Source organism: Triticum dicoccoides, chromosome 3B (assembly GCF_002162155.2).
Source record: "Triticum dicoccoides isolate Atlit2015 ecotype Zavitan chromosome 3B, WEW_v2.0, whole genome shotgun sequence".
Lineage (NCBI taxonomy): Eukaryota > Viridiplantae > Streptophyta > Magnoliopsida > Poales > Poaceae > Triticum > Triticum dicoccoides.
In genome coordinates, this window is record NC_041385.1 from 794,685,722 (window position 1) to 794,708,026 (window position 22,305).

At 45.0% G+C, this 22,305-nt stretch overlaps 1 protein-coding gene across 3 annotated transcripts; it reads left to right on the forward strand.

The window, feature by feature from the left end:
• The first annotated feature begins 8,956 nt into the window (after positions 1–8,956).
• On the forward strand, positions 8,957–10,755 carry LOC119282289 (glutamate--tRNA ligase, cytoplasmic-like). 3 transcript variants are annotated; one of them, XR_005138685.1, is made up of 4 exons: positions 8,957–9,120; positions 10,101–10,197; positions 10,283–10,437; positions 10,630–10,755. XR_005138685.1 is itself a non-coding variant. In XM_037562565.1 (4 exons), exons 1-3 carry the CDS (start codon positions 9,601–9,603, stop codon positions 10,328–10,330), a joined length of 291 nt encoding a protein of 96 aa, XP_037418462.1. In that variant the 5' UTR covers positions 9,509–9,600; the 3' UTR covers positions 10,331–10,437; positions 10,630–10,755. The 3 variants fall into 3 exon arrangements, 1 of the variants encoding a protein (XP_037418462.1); XM_037562565.1 differs by lacking the exon at positions 8,957–9,120 and adding an exon at positions 9,509–9,746; XR_005138686.1 differs by lacking the exon at positions 8,957–9,120 and adding an exon at positions 9,672–9,746 and having other exon boundaries at positions 10,069–10,197.
• The last annotated feature ends 11,550 nt before the right edge of the window (positions 10,756–22,305 follow it).

Sequence of the window (22,305 nt, forward strand, 5' to 3'; positions counted from 1 at the left end):
GAGCCGAAGGTGAGCAGGAGGTTCCCTTGCGCCGAAGGCACCATGTCACACGCGACGGACAATGCGCCGCACGAACCAGCACGCCACACGAACCAGCACACACTTCGACCTATGCCCCCCCCCCTTCAAGATGTTTATGAAAATTAAACGAGCAGAAGTCGAGCAGGAGGTTCCCTCGCGCCGAAGGCGCCGTGTCACACCGCGACGAACAATGCGCCGCACAAACCAGCACGCTTTTCTTCAATTTAGTAAAGTTATACACCTGTGCCTCTTCTAGTGCTCACCTGTGCCTATAAAGAAGTCACACAATTGAACAATTCTGAAGACTGCCGTTTTACAATAAAAAGTTGCTTTTTTCGTTACTTGAAAGGTCACATATGATAGTGATGGTAGTTCGCACCCGTAACTACCCCATAAATCTCCATTACCCGGAAATATGATGGGAACAGAAAGGGAAATATGAAAGGGAAACAGGGAACCAAGCGCGCGAACTGGTATTTATTTTTGTTTTCGCGCGGAAAGGGAAAACGGAAAAATGTGATAGTATGAGGGTCAAAGTGCAAAACGCACGAAACCACAAACCGGAAAGGGAAAACTGGGAACCAACCGCGCCACCTGGTTTTCCTTGCGGGAGCGCTCCGCGCGAGACACTTGTTACGCGCGGGGCGCTCCCGAACTGCTCGTTACGAGCGCTCCGGAGGAGCGCTCGTTAACTAGTTGCTCCCGGGATCGAGCTTAGGACCTTGCCCGTCCTTTTACGTATGTCTACCGCCAATCAGCCATATTTTCCACTTAAATTGTATCACAAGTTCGCCTCAAGTCCACCCAATATCTCCTCCGCCGACTTCGCCGGAAAGCAACACGTCATCCGAAAGAATCTGTCCACCTTCGCTACTAGTCCGCCCATTGTCGCCTCCGCCGACTTCGCCAAAAAACAAGACGCCGTTCGAATCTGTCCACCTTTGCCGGTAGTCCACCCATTGTCGCCACCACCGACCTCACCGGAAAACAAGACGACGTCCGACACAATTTGTCCAATGTCGTCTCCGCCTACTTCGATGAAAGACCATCCAATGTCGCTTCGTCAGACTTCGACGAAAAACAAGCTGGCGCCCGACAGTGCTCCACGGTTCATCGGATTTTCATCGGCCGATTCTACGCTTGAGGTATGTGCACAAAGAGTTGAAATCATGTTTTTCGTTTTCCACGCCTCGCCAGCCCCGCTGTCCCATGCTAGAGGAGGTCAACGAGCCGCGCATAAAGCGCCTTCATGCACAACATAGCCGCTGGGCCAGGAGTTCGTTTGGGCCGCTGCACTATGCTGGGTATTTTGGCTCAGTGCTCCCTTCCTGTACAATTGAAAAAAAAGGCAGGTCTTAATATATAGAGAGGGAATCAGCCTCGTGGAACCGGGCTCGGACGGAAAGGCTTCGGCCTAGGCTGCCGTGCGTGTGTTCTTCTCCCTATGTTCTTCTGCTGCTCATCTTCCTCCTTCCTCTGAGCTTCCCCATGTAATTGAGTTGAATTCTTCAAACCTTTTTAATGGAGCTACTATTGTACTGGGTACCTAACAATTACAGCAGTCAACAGTATCATGCAGTGTGGATGGGCTCCTAGCCCAGTGTGTCTCGTGGCCGACGCAGGTTCAAGCCTCGGCTCTCACGCTGCTGTCTCACATTTCTTCTCTTAATAAAAAATCAGTAGGGCTTCTCCCCCTAGTGGTCTAGTTTAACAGTATCACGCAGTGGCCACATGGTGGGCGCTCCAGAACACTGATCACAGGGCTAACTAGATTCCGGCCGGAAGATCTGATGGACATCAGAACAAACAGTTCACTGTCGTGTAGGGTTCACAGGTCACACATAATTTTCAGCGAACCACTAGGGATCACACTACTTTCCATCAGAGTAGTCAATCGGTGGCTTAGTCAACATTAGAGCATTGCCCATGTGTAGGTCGGGTTTTTTATTTTTATTTTTATTTTCAACAGTAATATACCCATGTGTTGCAACGGAAAACAAAAAAATACCACGGCCTCTAATATGATAAGCATGCTTAAGACCATCCACGATCATTATTTTGTCATGTTAAATAACAGATCGATTGAGGATAGGGTTTGTAGGACTTTAGTTTGGGACATGATATGTGGTCATGAGTCAATAATAAAATTATCCTGATGTAAAACTAAATCATTTAAATAAAGGCGCTTAGCGATTAACAGACACACTTTAATTCCAACATAGAAAAAATTTATCATCGCTGACGGTTTTGGGTAGCTATTTTGTGTCAAATTATGTCTCATTCTTTTCAATCGGCTTGTCAATGGCTAATTTAGTTCATAAGTCGTACATCGTGAAAAAACTCGGAGAATTACCAACAAAAAGTAAGGGGAACGATTTCACGCCTACACAGCGGCCGAAGATTTGGCCGGTCGCTCGCGCGTCGTCGGATGAGAAGGACCCCACATCTCCAGACCCGCACGCTGCAAATAGCCAGGATTTGTCTTATCTCTTCACACGCTTTCTCCTTCACTTGTCGTCATCCTGGCACGGGCGTGGGACCTCGCACGACATGGAAGCTCAGTCCACCACCACCACGGGGACCCGCTCCCTTTGTCCCGTTTTCAGCTCGACGCCGGCGAGCCGGATGCGCATCCCCGCAACACCGCTGTGGCATCCGTTCCGTCCATCCCTTCTTGCCTCGTTGTCGCCATTGCCAGCAACCACCCCGGAGATGCCCCACGCTGCTCCGGCAAGCGTCGCCCTCCTCCTATGCTGGAATTGCCCCGGAGCGGACGACGAAGCTGGAACCAACCATTTTTTATACAACCAACCAATGCAAAAGCTAGAACCACAATTGGTTTTTGCTTCAACCAACAAGCCAGCCGGAACCACAGCTAGTTTTTGCTACAAGTGCATCGCTTTTTTGCTATAACTAGCATCGCTATTTGCTACAATCGGTGGCGGTTGTGCTGTTTTGTGGCCGGCGACAGCAAATGGATGCAGCTAGAGAGATCAGGAAGCTGCAGCCGTGCTTCGGAAAAGTTACGACCAGTTACAAAAAGTTTCAGCAGGGTGGACTGACATGTTGCATTGAACAACGGTGAACTTGTGGCTGGTGATGGCAGGCGGCTTCAACCTACAACCAAAAAGCTGCAACCCGCAGACATACATTTTTCTACTAATTCGTTCATACATCCAACTTAAATTTCTCCCAGGAAACGATCAGCCATGGGGACCTGAATGGCGTGGGTCTTTTTGAGGCTCATCCCCGGGTCCTCGCCCACTACGGACATGCAGAAGCTGCCTTGGGACGGCATGCAAGTCGCTCCAACCCCAGGGTGGTGGTGCCGTGGTGGTTGCCAGCAATCCAAGCTCCAGCCGCCATGAATAAAATAGGGTTTTGTAGAAACGAATGACTTGTTTAGATGCTGAATACTCGGGGGTTACCGGTGGGAGAAAAAAGACCCAGAAAAGGTTCGTTATGATTACAGTTTTGCCCCTTGGATCATGGTACTCCATGACTTTTTAATTTAGTACTCCATGTGACTATTGGTGGAGTACCAAATCACGATCACCATTGAATCAGGAGAAATAGATGATCCATATTAGTTTCGGGGTACTGTAAAAGATCTCTTTTTGGGATGGTACAAATCGTTTATTTTTGCTACAACCGCCTCATTTTTGCTTCAACTGGGGAAGTTTTTTGATACATCAGTTCAAAGGCATTGGCTGGTGCTGCCATTCGTGCAATCCCGTGCAGCGAGCATCGACGGCGAAGGCGGCGGCAGCGCACCGAGTGACGCAACCATGGAGCTTTGACGATAGGAGTTGCAACCGGTCAACGGCGACCGTATGCAACCTGTTGGCGGCGGATCTTCAGCCGAAATTGACGAGGGGCAGAGAGTGTCTTCGATGAGCAACGGGCGAGGGGGGGGGGTGTTCCTGTGTGGCATCGCGGTGCGAGCGGCCGGCCCCTGCTGCCCTCGACGGAGCAGCACACGGGGAGGAGTCGCGCAACACAGAGATGGGGGAGGGGATCTCCCCTGTGTACGTGAGGATGAAGAAGGCGAAGTCAATATTAGACGGTGAATCGAACGGCTGTCAGGCAACCGAACATAACTTTCGGCTGGTGCGCCGGCGCCTAGCAGTCGCCATAAAGTAAAGCGTACTACACCACCAACCTCTAGCGCGCACAATGATTTTCTTATATACACCACACCAACCTTCATTTGATTGAACAAGGTTCTCTTCTCTTTCTATACCACCATATCTTCGATAGAATAGCTTGCCTTACTCTATTGAAACATGCTGCATCAAATAGGTGGTAGCCACATAAACATATATAAAGAGTGTTAGAGGAGAATGGAAAACATATGAGAAAACATGGGAATATGAGACATCAGGAGCGCTGTCCAATGAGCTATATCGGGGCCAGACCAAGTAGGTTGGGTGCTTCAAGTACGAAGGCAGCGCCTGGCAGATGTTTGGCTGGTGGCGCAAGTAGGATGTCCAGCTCTTGCATGCTCAGGAATCCAGCCCATATGAACCAACCAACTTTACCTTGGCATAGATCATATGGGGGTCGGAGGCATCTACCAATGTGTGGAGCAGCTGAACAATAAGCTAAACCTCTACCATGGGCCGCCGGATTGGATCCCATGTCGCCGTGGTGGGAGGAGAATTTGCATTTAGCCTGACGACAGAAGGAGAATTCCAATATCTGTTTCCACGGCTATTGAAGACACGCTTGTAGTTGATGCTTTCGATGTGCAGTTGGCTATTCCACCACCACCTCCCCTACCCCGCGACAGCTATTAGAATAAATCCAAGGCATACCGTTGATCATCCGAGGACCAAGCAATCACACGAGGCACGACACCGAGATTTGTTAACGAGGTTCACCGATATGGCTACATCCCCGGGGCATATGACTACGGGCGCTCCTCCCCGTGACACCGTCACAATACCGCACACCGGCCACCCGGGCGCCGGCACATGCCGCCGGCTCACCCTTGCGCGCCTGTGCTATTATGTTGGCATAGGTTACATCATGTGTCTACCCCCACTATATGTGAGAGGCCTAGGATACAAGTGTCCGACTAGGACGCGACTCCATATCCTATCTAAACACAATACAACTACAAGTCCAATTGTAACCTACCTCGTACACTATATTCGACACAACTCTAACAAACTCCACCTTGGCGAATATTCTCCACCACCTTGAGTTCGTCCATGCGTCAAACTTCCATGTACATTGGACTTGAGCTTATCCCATGAGCACCGTTGCTACTCCAAGACTCCATGTGACTCCACCTGCAACTTGTAGTCCCTTCTTTTCTTGACCACGGTCAACACTCGAGCAAAATTAAGCTCCTTGTTACTTTAGTTTGTGCTCCCAACTTTCAGAGTATCAGTTCAACGCCATCACACACCGATCACTGACTTGCGTGAAAATGAACAACTCACATATTGGGTGTCACACATAAGAATTACATGAACTCAACATCACCGCTTCTTTCTTGACCGCCTGTCTGAAACTTGAAAGAATTTCACCATTACTTGTAGTCATTCTGAGTCAAATTCGCAGTTTTCTCACCACATGTATGACCACCAGATCCCTGGTCCGTCTCCATGCACTGTGCTAACCGCACGCCTCGCCGCTATTACCGCATCGAGCCTCCGCTGTTCCGGTCGTGTCTCAAGGGTCGCGAACCGACACCACTCAACCCCACTTCAGAGTACCATCGATCATCACCGACTGATGAAGAGTTTCACGCTTCCATCAGACCACTGGGCTCCAGTCCGAACTGCATGGCACTCGCTTTTTCCCGCTGAATAGACTTCGACTCTCTGTGCACTTACGCCGTAGCCCCTCAATCAACATCCAGTGAAGTCCTCCAGACTTCAGCTCCACCTTCAACATGACTCCATGGTGGTTGTACGTGCTACCCCGCGCCCCGTCGACTCTAAACTCCGTGTGTACATCACCTTGAATCAACCCCGCGTCATAGTCTTGTCGAAGCCACACAAGCCTCGATCCTGCGCCACGTGTTTCCATGCCCAGAAGTCGGCCACCATCAGCATCACGCTCCTATGTCGTCATCGCCGATCCCACCACCGTCTTCTGTACCAACCGACATCCAAGTCGATCCGTCAGACTAGCTTGTCCGACCAAGCCGATCTTATTCGGCTGCACGACACACCCAAGGCTCCCAAATCATCTTCGACGAATTTTCATCCATCACATTATAATTCCATCTTAGCTGACATGAGTTCCTGCAATACCTTCAAGCATCCTTGTTATACCAACTGAACTTTTCACGGTGCAATAGTACACGAAGCAAACCGTTGTCACCTCCCAGTACTAATAGCAATCTAACATATAAAGCCTCCTAGAGTACCCGTCGTTCCAGCGCATCTGCATCGCGAGATGAATCTGGTTCGAACGATTTACCGTGCAGCATCCTTTTCACCTTGTTGTTAAACATCTGGACGTTCGTTTTGCTGCATGCTATGAATTCGGGTTAGAGTGGATGATGACTGGGCCATCCTTTCGCGTGGACCAGCATTGCAGTGTGCGTTCCATGCGCGTGTTCGGGTCAGAGAAGGGGTGGGATACAGCGCTCGTCCAGTAAAAGACCTAGCCCGCAAGCGTCCCTCCCTCCTCCTCCACGACCTCCATCCTAGCCGCCGCCGCCTCTCCTCCTCTTCCTCCTCTTTCTCCCGTGCCGCCGCCGCTTCTGCTCACCTTCCTCCTCTTTCTCCCGTGCCTCTGCTGCCGCTCCTCCTCCTTCTACTCCCTACGCTAGCGCGGTTGGGTCATCGGGTGAGCAGCGGCAGGCATCTGTAGTGTGTCGGAGTGTGCGGATCATGACAGCGGCACGCATCTTGGTGAGGCAGCGGCCACGGCTGCGCCCTCCTCTGCGCTTCCTCTCGAAGTACCCTCTGCTGCTCGTCCTTCGTGTGTTGCGGTGAGATTTCCTTCTCTCTTTTGCTCTCTTCCACGGTCCTGTTTTCTTCCTCACTGCTCCTCTTCTTCCTTCAATCTCTCATTTTCAGCACGGTGGAGACAGGTACACGAACTAGGCAGGCCATGGGACGACAGCTGCTCGAGCACCCACCTCGTGAGGAGGGGTTGAGTACAGCTCCCAGTTCATGGAGGAGATGCCAGCATAGGTGAGCTCTTTCTTTCTACTTTCCCCATCTTCCCATGGTACCCTGAGCTCTTCCTAATTGCTTTAGGGTTTGGTGGCAGAAGTCACTGGATGCATGCCCAAGAAGCCTAGCACGGCCGGGTGAGTGTATTTTAGATACCTGATATATATAACAACACAAGTTGTTATCCAATATGCGAAGAATCATATGTATTTTTTGTACATTTTATGGTTACATTGATACTATTCTGCAATTGTTAATAGCCTTAGATAGTATTGGCCAACTGGAAATTTATAAGTCAAAAATTCTCTGTCGAAATTGAACTGGTGTGATTTACAACTCCAGCGTTGCAACATGCCATCTTCCACTAGCTATTACAACTTACTGGAAGACCTTGACAAAAATATTCTCTGTCGAAATTGGACTGGTGTGATTTACAACTCCAGCATTGCAACATGCCGTCTTCCACTAGCTATTACAACTTACTGGAAGGCCTTGACAATGAACAGAGATAACTAAGATGGATAGTAAGTGGAGTACAATATAGAAAATGTGCAGATGAGAAATAGCTAATACCTTCGACATATTTATCATATCATTATTGTTTTCTTTAACCCGAAACAGTTGAGCATGGCTCCACTGCATTTTTATGAAATTGTCACAATATGATTACTATTTGAACACTTATAGTCTGATGCCATTCTTTTCTGTAAAAGAGTGATCTTTTTTGTTTACTATTTACTTTGTCTGAATTTAGTATCTACTCTGTCCAGCTATATCATTTCAATGTCATCAGATTTAGGTTCGCATGGTAGCTAAAGAAAATGAAAAGTCAGCCACCATATGCCAATGCCACTCCTATTCCCAGTGATACAACATCTGATATTATCAGCTAATCAATTTCATGAGTGATATGGTACTATATTTCTAAAACAGAAAGGTCTGATTCTGATGTGGTGTGAGGCAAATTTCAGTTTAGTACAATTCTGGAAGAGCTCTACTTGACTGTCCTGGGTCCTGAAGTACAGAGCAGTGACACTTCATAGATCATGGGAACCAACATAGTTTTTTATGTTTCCCAGTTGGAAAATGCACTACTACGTACACATCTAGCTTGCTTTTCACATACTGAAATTATTGATATTCAATACTTGAACTTACCAAGTAGTAATTTGCAATTTTCTTCTTATATACAACACTTATGTTCTGTAGGATTTTCCAATTTGTCATTCTAACCAAGACAAACCACTTTTCAGGTTGACATTGTTGGAGTAAGTTGCTATTCTTCAAAGGACCTGTTGTCTTGGAGAAACTAAGGAGTTGTGCTCCATGGCGAGGAAAATAATTTGTCATATGACCTCCACAAATCGAATGTCGTGGAGAGACCCAAGGTGGTCTATAACAACCGGACCGGCAAATACGTGATGTGGATGCACATAGGCGATGCGAACTACACCAAATCCTCAATCAGCGTGGCGACGAGTTATTCTCCCATGGGACCATTCACTTATCTCTACATCAAGCGCCCACATAACTATGAAAGCAGAGACATGACCATTTTCGAGGCCTACCTGATATATTTATCCAAGGGCAACAACGAGCTCCACATTGCGCAGCTAATCGATGACTACCTCGACGTGACCGACAGCATGCGAAGAATTCTCGTCGCACGGTATCGAGAAGCCCTCGCGCTCTTCAAGTTCCGTGACATATACTACATGATAACCTCGGGTTACAGCGGCTGGGCACCGAACACAGCAAGGTGAAAAAAAAATCAGATGGGAAACTACATATATACTGTATGCTATGCAAATATTGCAACATACATGGGTGCCAATGCGGATGCCGATGCTGCCTATCGTATGTTGATATTAACATGGAGGAGGCACATATGTTTGTTGATTCTGTTTCTGGGTTGGCCCTTGAGGGGGAGAGGAAAGCAAACTTCAGCATGCTTCAGGTGCATATCCTCTGTTGTGCTTGTCTCCCTAGATAATTTGGAGCATTGTACGTTTTGTTAAATATGATTAATTACTTAATTTAATGGCAGTTGTGAAAGTTAGAGCACATCCGTGCTTGGCTTTACTTCATTAGTAGCTGGCATTCAGTAATTAATATGAAACTATTTGTGAAAGTTAGGCCCAGAGAAAGTGTGCCCTGTTTTTCTCAGATAACTACTTCTCGTTATATACTATGACTAAATTAAGTAGGCTTGTACAATAAGCTTCATTGATTCACTTACAGAAACTGAACTGCTGTTGTGTTAATGCATTACAGTCATCCTTAAATACCTTGTGGTTGGTTGCCATGTCTGCCAAATAATTGCTTGCTGAAGCACTGGTCCTAAACCTATAGTTAGGCTCATGACCTGTTCATTGATCCGTCTGGCTGACAATATATATTTATCTGCCATTGGCAAATTTCTGCTCTTTGGCTGACAATGGTCCGAATGGAGGTCAAACTAGCATTCCCCCAGGACAGACCGCCACTTTCCGTCATTTCAGCCGCAAAGATTGCAGGTGTTTCTGTAATCATTGATCCGACCCTTGCCTCAGGTTCAGTGCCCACACTACACTTCAGTTCTGGGTAAGTGATCAATGTTCAATTATACCTTTTAGGTTCCCTCCTCTCTCTGATTAACTACCACATTTCCTTTACTTTATACACGAACTGTGGAAACTTTATTACGGTGATATATGTTTGAATAGTTTTTTTTGAAGAGCTATATATGTTTGAATAATTACTGTAGTTGACTCTGAAGATTGGCTCTTATTTTAATCTCCTCATCCTAATATTCCTGGTTCCAGAAAATTGTGTTGATGGCACTGACGACTGTTAGAACATCATGTGTCAACCAAAAGAGTTTTATTTGTGAGATATGACAGTATTTTTGTACGGTATTTTGTAGTGTCTCAGTGAAGCTATCATGATTCTGCACAGGGATTTTATACATGGTGTCAACACAGTTCTCCGGTACATTGCACGTGTTGCATCTGTTTCCAGCTTCTATGGCCAGGACGATATTCAGGCAGCACATGTATGTTCTGGTTTTACGATGTTTGTCATTGATTTTCACTATGATCTCTCTGTGTCCTGAGTTGCTATTGTTTGCAAATCTGTAGGTTGACCAATGGCTCAAGTACGCACCAACTCATTCTCTCAGGCTCTGAATTTGAAGCTGCTTGCTCATTTCTTGATGGATACTTGGCAACTCGAACCTTTTTGGTTGGTTATGGTCTATCAATTGCTGACATTGTCGTGTGGTCAAATCTCACAGGTAATTTACATGGCTTCTTTCATCATTGAGTAATTTATTCGTCTCCCCCTCTCTTTTTGTCTTACCTTGAGAGGTCACAACTCTTTTCTTCAGGAACCAGTTTTTCTTGTATCACCATGCAGTATTGTACCGATTCAATATGACTAATTTCCTTGAACTAATGCCTTAGTATGTATGTAATAATTTGTGCAGGTCACCATGGTTGTTCCATTGTCATATCATTCCTCATATGCTGCTGTTTAGCATCACAAAAGAAGAAGGCCAGAGTTATTTCTTCCTTTTGGATATTTTCCATCATAACTAGCAGCCAATCTGAGCCGAATATGTGAAGTAATTTCCGTAAGTTAAGTTTTGGTGCTCCTAACTTTGAACTAGAATCTTAGCGCTTATTTTTTCCACGTCAAGGTTTCTTTGTGTGCAATTGAAAATTATGTGAGAACTGGGTTTTTACTCCAATACCCCAATTTCAGCAGATATTGAAAACCTCAAGAGTTTGGTGCCATTTGTCACGCTTGTATACTTAATGCTATTCTTTGTGTCTTTAATAATGCCTCACCATTTGTACAACTCAAAAGAGGATTTCCCATGAACATTTTAGCACTGCTCTTACCTATCGATCAAAAAATGTTATTCTCTACAGGTTAAATTTGTTTGAAGATGATACTATGCATGATGCGTATGCTGGGGCTGGCATGACAGTGCATGCTGATGCTGTCGGTCGAGAAGTACCATACCGGTGAGTACTCCTTCTAGGCCGCTTCTTCGATTTTCTCTTGTTGAATGGCAAGTTTATGCTGGACTAGGATCAGATTCATGGCGTTTGGTGCATCGGCACTAAACTTCTTGCTGGATTTGATAGGGAGATATATCCTTTGGTTTCTAAGTAAACCTGAACAATGATGTAGCTTCCCAAATTTCTCTACACCCCAATCATTCAAGGCAAATTTTAGCATGGTCCCTCTCTCATCATTCAAATATTTTGTGATGCCTATGCCTCCGTTCTTATCTTTTGGAATAATTTAAGATCAACACAGTGATTTGAAAATGCAAACAAGCACAACCGGATGTTCCATGTCGATAGGTATATTTATTTCTCTCTTTTAGATTCCCCTAGATGAAAGTTGCAATGACGCTTGATTATTGTATATACTAATATGGTGGGCTTGTTAGGTTCAGTTTGTGGTGGCATTCGGTTCTTTGTACAGTTCTGCTGAATGCTAAAACAATTAGCTTAGTTAATTTCTTCCATTTGTTGTGCCTGCCACTGATATTCACTACAGTTCCCTTGGTTGCAGCTCTTGCCTTCAATGCTAATGCTTCCTCCTGCCATGCTAGCCATGTGTGCCCTCACCTTTGTTCATCAATTCGTGCGCAGGTATGGATCGGTGATGTTGTCGATGCCCATAGAGCCATTACCTCATGCATGATGTGTGTTTTGTGTGTGCCAGTTTGCCGGTTAGTGAGTGATAATATTCGGATGAATGTTTCATCGGTGTAGCAAGTGATCAGCAATAGACAACTCTTACTTTTGGATTGAAGTGCAGATCTTGCTAAAGAGTTAACTAAGGACTCATTTATGTATTCTTATGCCCCAATGCTTCATTAAGTATCATTTCTGCAACATAAAATTATTTCTTACCATCTTCTATTGTTTCCTCTATTTTTATCAGTTATTCAGTGAACACCACATGTCACATGAAATTTAGACTACTTGTCTACAGGTAATTGGTTAGAATCAGTTTCTTGAGTTGGCTTGCTTAGCATGCAATATTTCACACTCACTAATTGTATTATTTCACGGTTGGCAATTGTTAGAATCAGGTCTTGAGTTTGCTTGCTTAATCGTGTCCCTGTGTAATTCCTCACCAAGCTCGCCAATTGTGAGTTTGTCCCACACAATGGAGTTTCTATGAATTTTTGTAGTCCAGAAATTCTTGGAAATTCTCGTGGTGCTGTTATGATGTGGGTGTGTTCGGCTTCCTTCTTCATTAAAGGTGAGTCCTTTCTTTCAGGTTGGCTAACATGATGTTGTTTCTGCTGGAAAATAATTCATTATGCAATTATGGTTAGGTTGTCCTTTTTCCTTCATAACTGCGCTTAATGGGTAGCGGGTAGCTGTTATGCTCACTTTGCTCAAAGCAAGGTTGTGTAGCCGTGCTATTTTGTGCTTTAAGAAGTAAGCCGGCATTAAATCAGTAATCCCGTGCTTCTGCTTTGTTGGCCCAAAGTCACTAATTTTTTTTCGTGTTATCTTTACTCTTTAGCCATTCCAAAACATTTATCTTATTTTGCAGTATGGCGCCTTTGTTTCTAATATACAAAACAACAACTTTTACCCAGGCTTGTTATTTCTAATTCATTCTTTTTCCATGCTTGCTTATTATAACACAAGCCATCATGAGTCTACTATCAATCATACACACCTTTTCGATATACTCCCTCTGTCCAAAAAAGCTTTTCCCAAGCTTGTCCCTCAAATGGATGTATCTACTATATAGGGAGCAAAATATGTCTATATACATCCGTATGTAGTCCTTATTGAAATATCTAAAAAGACTTATATTTAGGAACGGAAGGAGTATACATTTACTATTTCAACCATAACTTATTGAATGAAATTGTAAGCATCTACAAATTGATCACCCATTATAATTTCAAAGAGGATTTTATATAGGCCCTATTTTCATTTCGATCTGTCCATGACACCCTTGCATTAATATTGTATGACATTGTTTATTCATCTTCAGATGTTCTGTTCTGTGCAAATGCTACATGTATGTGCCTATTACGTCAGCATGGGTGATATGTTTCTACTTTATTTTATAGTTCATCTCTTCCGGTCATTTCTTAATAATCTCCATTATTATTAATGAAATGGCACCATAATCTGTCATATGGTGGTTGGAAATGTGGTTACATGGAATTATGTATCTTCTTAGATAAAGAACTATTATAAAATAAAATATGTATATGAATTTCCATATCTCTTGGTTATTTTATATATACATTACATATTATTTCTAACCAATTTCTTAGTATTACTTAGGGTATGTTTGTTTGGGCTGCAATTTCCATGGCTGCAGCTGAAGGAGCGGCTGTAGCTGGTGATGAAGAGAGGCACTTCGCATTTGCCCACCAGAAGTACAGATCGGTAAAGTATAGAGAAGCTTCAGAGCATGGCAGCATTGTTTATGAGAAGATCCATGACAAACTGATAACCTACTTCTTCTACTATCAGTTTATGACTTGGTGCTAGCTGAAGCTTCTATTTTCTACCAAAACTGCTATTAACACAAAAAGTTAATGGTATTTCATAACTAATGGATTGAGCAGTAACTCTAGCAATCCTGGATTTTATCCTAAGCTGCCATTAAACTCACAAGAGGGAGCATTTTAATATTTTATTTATTTTTGAACACGGGAGCATTTTAATAACAAAAGAACACTAGCCATGCCTTTTGATATACTACGTATATGTATGATGTACTAGCAGTTCCTATTTTTTAACTATTGCGTACCAGAAAATTGAATTGGCAATGTATGCATAAATGTGATGTATTAAATTATGTCATGAGAGGGATTTGTTCATTTTCAAAACTAAGTTGGATGAGCTTAAATCACTTATTCACCAGTACAAGTTAAATATGCTTTTAAAATTTTAAATACATGTATTTTTTTAAAGTACATCATCTTTTATTTCTAAACAACAATACTGGATATGTTCATTTTTATGGCTACAGTACAGGTTAAACCATCCCAACTCCATAGCAGTACTACTCCAAACAGAACTGGAATGATTATATTTTTTATGGATTTTACAAAGTCAGCAAGCTGAGCATTTTTCTTTTGCGATTTTCTTGATAAATCAAATATTAGAGTAAACTTTCGTACTCAGCGACAACTTGACTTAGCCTAATATGTTGATTTCTGAACTTGGTAGATCAGATCACCCAGGAAAGTTACGTGTGTGCAAGCTAGCTAGACAAGCACACAAGCAAACTGCTGGACTGATGAACAGTAGGGTTCAACATAATATAGTACTCTGTATAGCAAAAAGCTCTCTTTCTCTGAAGTACAGGCAGCCCACGAGCAGTAGCAAGCAGAGCAATAGCGAGCGGCCAACAAACAGCAAACAACAGAAGTAGCAGCATCAAACAGCAGTAAGCAGCAACAAGCTTGTGGCCTAACCATGTGGCCCGGACCAAAATGGTCTCAGGTGGCAGCACCACAACCGTCTCCAGCAACGGCTAGAATGAGAAAAACCGGCGTTGACAAAGAAAAGAAGGCACAAGAAGGCAATGGCAGCTTCTCACCCTGCTGTTCGTGGCAATGCCTGATGGCACAAGAAGGCAGTGGCAGCTTCTCACCCTGCAAATATGGAAGAAGTAGGAGAGACCTGCGGCTTCAAATCCTTGGTCCAGAGGAGACGCAGAGCCCATCATGGTTCCTGGAGTTACTCGGGGAGGAGGACGGCCGCGGTGGCGTCGCAACGGCAGCTGACGAAACAGAGGAAGGCGGCCTCGGTCCAAAAGTTTGCTACATGCTCGGTGTCCAGGAATCGAACCAGAACGACGGCCGGAGCTGAACAGAGTTAGGGAAACTACCTAGGATCAAGGACTCACTCGAAAAATGAGGCGATTCACGGCGGCGTCCTGCAGGCCTGCATGTTGGACCGTGGGGCGTGGACGTCGAGCCGGATGGAGGGCTCAAGGTTGTCAGAATCGCGATTCTGTTATACGATTCTACGACTTTACGATCCAAACTAACCCCTATGATTCTACGATTTTACTTCATAGAATCTACGTTTCTACGATCCTGATAGTGAAGATTCTACGATTTGCGATCCTACCATTGGAGCTCCGATCCGATTCAAAATCACGATTCTGACAACCTTGGGAGGGCTGGTGGATCCCGCCTATTCCTATTGCTGGTGTTGCAGCGGCGAGCGGCGGCGCCCCGGCGAGCTCGACCAGAAAGAGGATCCAGGAGGAAGAGGGAATGGATTGAGGAGGGAGGTAGTGGAGTAGGAGTAGGAGTAAAACGTGAAGGGGCCGAGAGTTGCGTGCGCGTGTCCCGCGAGCTGGCGCTGCCAGCCTGACTGGTGGGTTCACGAGAGGGACCAATTGGTCAGTAGCAAAGGGAAAGGTTGAAAGAAAAATAAAAAATAAAATAATGAAAATGACTGGAATATCTCTTCCTCCTCTACTCCCTCATAATCTACTCAGGATTAATTTCAGTGCTCAAAACTCATCAGAAATATTTTGGAAAATTTCACATATGCTACTATGTATATAATATAACTTTGTGAAAATGTCCAAGACTTTTCAGGAGTATTTGACTACCCTTTTTCAGATTTAAATTCAAATATGCCCCAAGTTCGGGTTTGAACTGTAAGCCGGTGATATGAAATTCCAAAGTTCATTAATCTTTTACTAGAGTTTGTAAATAACACACCATGGAGTATGCCTTAGACGTGTCAAAGTATTTTAAAATTTTGTTTGCAGACAACTCTTGGTTTGGATCAGTTTTTTGTGTCTTAGAAAACATGTATCACCACGAATCATCTATCTATCATCAATCCATACTTATTTTCATATGTTTCATTCTGTGTCTATATATTTTAATGCACACTCTTTCAACACTTGGTTTGCACTCGGCCTTTACGTCATTGACGCAACAGGTCATCTAGTTTAACCAAACAGTTATGGCCTTCACGTGGTGTAGCTCCAAGGCTCAACTTCCAATGCTAGTTAGTAATTGCTTTGTCCTGCCTCTGCCTTCGAACGGACGTACATCAATCAATGGATTTTTCTTCCTTCCGCCGAATCGATCTACCGCCTCTGTCCGTGTCGCACTCTTCTTTTTTTGTTGTCCAAAACAAAACTCAGTCTGTACGTAGCTCACACACGTCAATCGACATCTCCAGCGAACCAGCGACATTGGCCGTTGCAAGGCCCTTCCCGGCAGCGCACCATGGGCCTTCCAGCCGTCCTCCGTGCGCCCACAGATGGGCCTCCCGCCATGGGCCACTAGACGCCAGGGATCACAACACGTATCCGCGCCGCCGCCTGAAGCTCACCCGATCGATCAGGTGATCGACCGCCGCACGTCCTTGCAACGCACATGCACCCTTTTGCTGTCCGACGCCTGCTGCAACTCCTGGATTCCGCTGTTCTTGCCGTCGATTGCATCTGCGGACGAACTCGCTACTAGTTCATCCACACCGATGCCTTCGATCATAACCTCCAGATCAACACTCGTGGCCTTCAAATAACCTAGCTCTGATACCACTTGTTAGAATAAATCCGAGGTATACCGTTGATCATTCGAGGACCAAGCAATCACACTAGGCACGACACCGAAATTTGTTAACGAGGTTCACCGATATGGCTACATCCACGGGGCATGACTACGGGCGCTCCTCCCTGTGACACCGTCACAATACCGCACACCGGCCACCTGGGCGCCGGCACATGCCGCCGGCTCCCCCTTGCGCGCCTGTGCTATTATGTTGGCATAGGTTATATCGTGTGTCTACCCCCGCTACATATAAGAGGCCTAGGATACAAGTGTCCTAGTAGGACACGACTCCATATCCTATCTAAACACAATACAACTACAAGTTCAACGAATATGACTATTACTAACCGGTTCGGCGCGCAACGCGTATCGCTGCCGCTGCTACTTCCTATGGATCCGCGCGCCGTGGGCCACTGGTTGCAGCCTTAAAATCCAAATGAACAACACCCGGTTTGCTATACAGGAATATACAGTCACATCGTATCTGCCTCCCCTGAGGCTCCTACCTAGTAGTACCTACACCTACGACGCAGTAGTACACACCACACTTCCTCTTCCCAGCTTTCACAATTTGAAACACACCCGATTAGATCTGGCTGGGCTTCTTCTTCCCTGAGATTTTGTGCCGTGAGACTGCCGAGATCTTGGCCTGGAAATGAAACTTTCTTTCTGGCCATTTAAGACCATTATTGAAAAAATTGAAGAACTTTATTTTGAGTGGATTATTTTTTTAAATAACCGTGGTAACAACCATATGCATGAAAAATATTTCAATGTCAACTGAAACTTTTTTTGAAAAAGTACAACCCCGCTTTAAAGATATACCCCACTCAATGAACTTTAATCTCGCATACCGGGTGCGTTCGTGTACAAACATGAAGAACTTTACATAATTCACTGGGCGACTGCACAAGGATAGATTTCTGCATGACAAACTTGAATATAGTATGCCCAGTGCTTTCGTGATCAAACACGAAGGACTTTACTGAAAGGACCGTGCGATTGCACAAAAATAGGCCCCCACTTAATGCGCTTTAATCCAGCATACCCGGTGTGTTCCTGTACAAGCATGAAGAACTTTACGTAATTCACTGGGCGATTGCACAATGATAGATCCCGCATGATAAACTTTAATATAGCATGCCCGGTGCTTTCGTGTTCAAACACAAAGGACTTTACTGAAAGTGTCGGACACAAAGATAGACCCCACTTAAATAAACTTTAATCTAGCATACCCGGTGCGTTTGTGTACCTACATGAAGGACTTTACATAATTCATTGGGCGATTATACAAGGATAGATCCCTGCATGACAAATTTTAATATAGCATGCCCGGTGCTTTTGTGTTCAAACACGAAGGACTTTACTGAAAGCCCACTTAAATGAACTTTAATCTAGCATACCCGGTGCGTTTGTGTACAAGCATGAAGGATTTTGCGGACTATTTTTTGAAGAGCTCGCCATTAAAAAATCAACTAAGTAAATTAATGTATATTTACATAATATGTTAATACAAAAACTATGAATAATTTAGCTTCAAAAATTCTTCAGCCACACTTTTGTTGGCTCAGAAATTCTTCAGCAACACTTTTGTTTCCCTATCTCGGAATGTTTGTTCGCAACTTAACTGAACTTTTTAGCACCAGAGTTTTATACCAAGACAGTAATTCATTTAATACTAGTGAAGAAAATCTGCACATTTAAGGAATCTAATCGAGTTCACTCACTTCACTCATCCTGCGAGCTCGTGCATGCATGGGCAGCTATTAGATCAGTACTACTAATCGGTAAGGACAAAAGTGGTACTGGGAGCAGGGCCCTGGGAGGATGCATGTGCACCTGTAGACCACAGTCGAATCTATAGGGCTGGCCCCGCAGCCGGTCCAATCAGGTGGAATACATCTCCACGTACGCACTATCGAAATTCGTTGGTAGTACCATGCAAAGCTGACAGCTTGTGGGCCTCATTGATTTGACTTCCTGGTGGATGTGTGGGTCAGATACGCGTTGCGCGCCTAACTAGTTAGGAAAAATCCGCGTCCCAAGTTCAACTGTAACCTACCTCGTACACTATATTCGACACAACACTAACAACATCTATTCTGGGTGAGACGAGAGTTGGTGGTGAGTGACGACGAACTCGTTCACCGCGAATCCCGCACGAAAAAACGGAGAAACTAAACCGGGAAAACAACTGCATCCCACGAACCAGTCCCAACTCTTCCACTTTAGAGAGCATGCTACCTCCTCTAGGAGTAATGATCTTATGAGATGCACTTCGTTGATATCCAGGGGTCATTCCATATGCTGATTTTTAAACTAGTCCCAACTCTTCAAATACAATCCCTTTTGAATGTTTATATAGCTGCTACTATACTCTGCCACGTAAATGAAGATCCCTTCTTTCGTCCTGCGTTGAGAATATTACTCCCTTTGTAAGTAGTGATCTAAGCTCTTTTATATTAGTTTACGAAGGGAATAACATCTAAATAGTATTTAGCTCGAAGCACTTGCGTGCATAAAGAGTCTGGGTTCTGGATTAGTCGTCAACACTACTTTGCTAACATGGTAAGATTGAAACTGTGAAGGTCCCTAAAACCCAATCCCATGAGAGTTGGTGGCGAGGCGACGAACTCGTTCACCACGAACCCCGCACGAAAAAACGGAAAAAAATTCTGTGCAGACCTCTCGATCCGCCGCCATGTAGCCCGCGCGGCCACTCCATGCCTCTCGCCGATGCTCCCCTCCTCATCCGACGCCACTTCAACGGGCAGCGGACAGCGGTGCCGCGCCACTCCACGGGCTACAGTGCCTACCCCGCGCTCACCCTTGGACGAAGTGGAGCCAGCGGTCGTCGCCCACATCACCGAACCTCACTCCCCTCCTCCACCCCCGCACCCCTAGGGGGATCCCTTCCTGGAGTCAGCAAGGTTGAGTTATCGCCTGATGCTAATTGTGTCTGTTGGCAAGAGCCTCTCTCTCTCACCAAGTTCTGGGTGGATACACACACGCACATGTTGGTTTTCCAAGCAACGAATGCTCTTTTCATTCACTAAACCAGCGACACACTCCGGCCCTGCTCTTTTGATGTCCAGTTACAGAAACCAACACCATTGTAGCCATACCAGTGCACGCACACAACCCACACTCTGCTACAGTACTTGGGTACACACTCAGTACACCCACTACGTGAACTGATGGATGCAACAGATGCAGTTCACCATCACTCCACTCACCCACAGTGCACCAACACATGGGCACCTTCCAGGTTTTACCACGACCATATTACAATAGGTTTACACAACTAACAATCTTCCTCCTAAACCTTGTTGTCTTCATTTGACAACCACCATGCCAATCCTTCGTCTGAGCTCCAGGAACTTCAAACGCCCAAGGGGCTTGGTAAGTAGGTCTGCCAGCTGATCTCCCTTTGGAACATAGTTCACTCCGATCTTGCCATTCTCCAAACAGTCCCTGATAAAATGATAACGTATATCGATATGCTTACTGCGATCATGGTGAACAGGATTTTTGGCCAATGAAATAGCCGACTTGTTGTCAACCAACAACTCAACCTGAACTGGCTCCTTCGCTTCCATCTCAGCGAGTAGTTGTCCAAGCCACAAACCCTGACAAGCAGCACTAGCGGCAGCAATATATTCAGCTTCACATGATGAAATTGCAACTACTTTCTGCTTCTGGGACAACCATGTAATTGGACTCTTGCCAAGGAATTAGAGTACTCCAGTTGTGCTTTTTCGGTCATCAACATCTCCACCGTGATCACTATCAGAGTGCCCAAGCAGGCTAGGCTTTTCTCCTTTATTCCGAGAGTATTTGCATCCAAGGTTCAGAGTTCCATGGATATACTTCAGAATTTGTTTCACCGCTGCCATGTGCTGGGAATTTGGGCTCTCCATGTATCGGCTTACAACGCCAACGACACAGGAGATGTCAGGTCTGGTGTTAACCAAGTACCTGAGGCTTCCTACTACACTCCTGTAGTATGTTGGATCCACTTTGGGTCCTTCTCCATTCCTACTTAACTTCAGCATTTCTTCCATGGGTGTTTGACAAGGATTTCAATCCAGCATGCCAGTCTTCTCTAGTATCTTCAGTGCATATGCAGATTGGCAGAGTGAAATGCCATCTTCAGCTTGTGCAACTTCAATGCCAAGATAATATGAAAGTAGACCCAAGTCACTCATACTGAACATGTCTTTCATCTGTTCCTTGAACATAGCCACTTCTTCTGCACTAGAAACGTTATGATCAAATCATCAACATATACTCCAACCAGCAGTCGTGCATTTCCAGAATTCTTCATGTACACTGCATGTTCAACAGGACTTCTAATGAAACAAAGAGACAACAAAGTTTGATCCAGTTTCAGACTCCAGGCTCTTGGAGCCTGTCGAAGCCCATACAAGGCTTTCCAGAGTTTCAGTACCTTTCCTTCTTTGCCAGTTTCAATGAAACCTGGAGGTTGTGCTACATACACTTCTTCCTCCAATTCTCCATTTAAGAATGCTGATTTCACATCCATATGGTGTACCCTCCACCCTTCATTTGCTGCCAATGCAATTAGTAGCCTCACAGTTTCTAGGCGTGCCACAGGTGCAAAGACCTCATCAAAGTCAATGCCATGACGTTGCACATACCCATTGGCGACTAGCCTTGCCTTGTGGCGTATCACATTGCCTTCAACATCTTTTTTCAATTTAAATACCCATATCAGTCCAATGGCTCGCACTTCAGTAGGTGGTGTTACCATTTCCCATGTATCATTTTCTTTTATGGATTTCAGCTCTTCCTCCATGGCTTTCTTCCAATGCTCGTGCTTGAGAGCATCATTGTGGTGAGTTGGCTCCTCTGCACCTAGCATACACAACTCAAGTTCCTCCATATGGTCATAATCAGCTGGACTCCAGTGTGGAGAGGTAGCATCGAAAATCTCATCAAGGGAGCGCATTTTCAGTGGAGATTCAGGACTTTCTGCAGCAACAGAGGATATTGGTGTCACCATAGCAGGCATAACAGGTGACCCTGGAAGCACTGCTTGCCTAGGTGTAATTCGTTCTGCACCTTCCCTGTTTTCTGCATTTTCACCTTCATGAGCAACATGGTCATTCACTGATTCAGTTTGTTCAGGTTCAAAGTGAACCAGAAACCTATCAGTGTCATCACTAATCGCGACATCATCTCCACTGGACCATTGCCAACCTTTTGATTCTTCAAAAACTACATCCCTTGATACACACACATGATTTGTCTCAGGATTGACAAGTCTGTATGCATTTGAGCCTTTCTCATAGTTAGTCAATATCATTGGAATACTTCTGTCAGCTAATTTCCCACCAGATGGACCTGTTACCTTGACGTGAGCCAAACAACCAAAAGTCCGAATATGACTAACAATTGGTTTGTAGGCATTCCAAGCTTCATAAGGTGTTTTTCCAGCAACACTCTTCGTGGGAGCTCGGTTCAAGATATAAATGGCAGTAGCAACTGCTTGCCCCAAGTAACATCCCGACATATTTTGGCTTTTCAGCAGACAACGTGCCATTG

Coding starts and splice junctions, on each gene's coding strand:
- LOC119282289 (XM_037562565.1), top strand. CDS start 9,601: ATGGTCCGAATGGAGGTCAAACTAGCATTCCCCCAGGACAGACCGCCA. Junction 9,747..10,100: donor ACACTACACTTCAGTTCTGG/GTAAGTGATCAA, acceptor GATTCTGCACAG/GGATTTTATACATGGTGTCA. Junction 10,198..10,282: donor ACGATATTCAGGCAGCACAT/GTATGTTCTGGT, acceptor GCAAATCTGTAG/GTTGACCAATGGCTCAAGTA.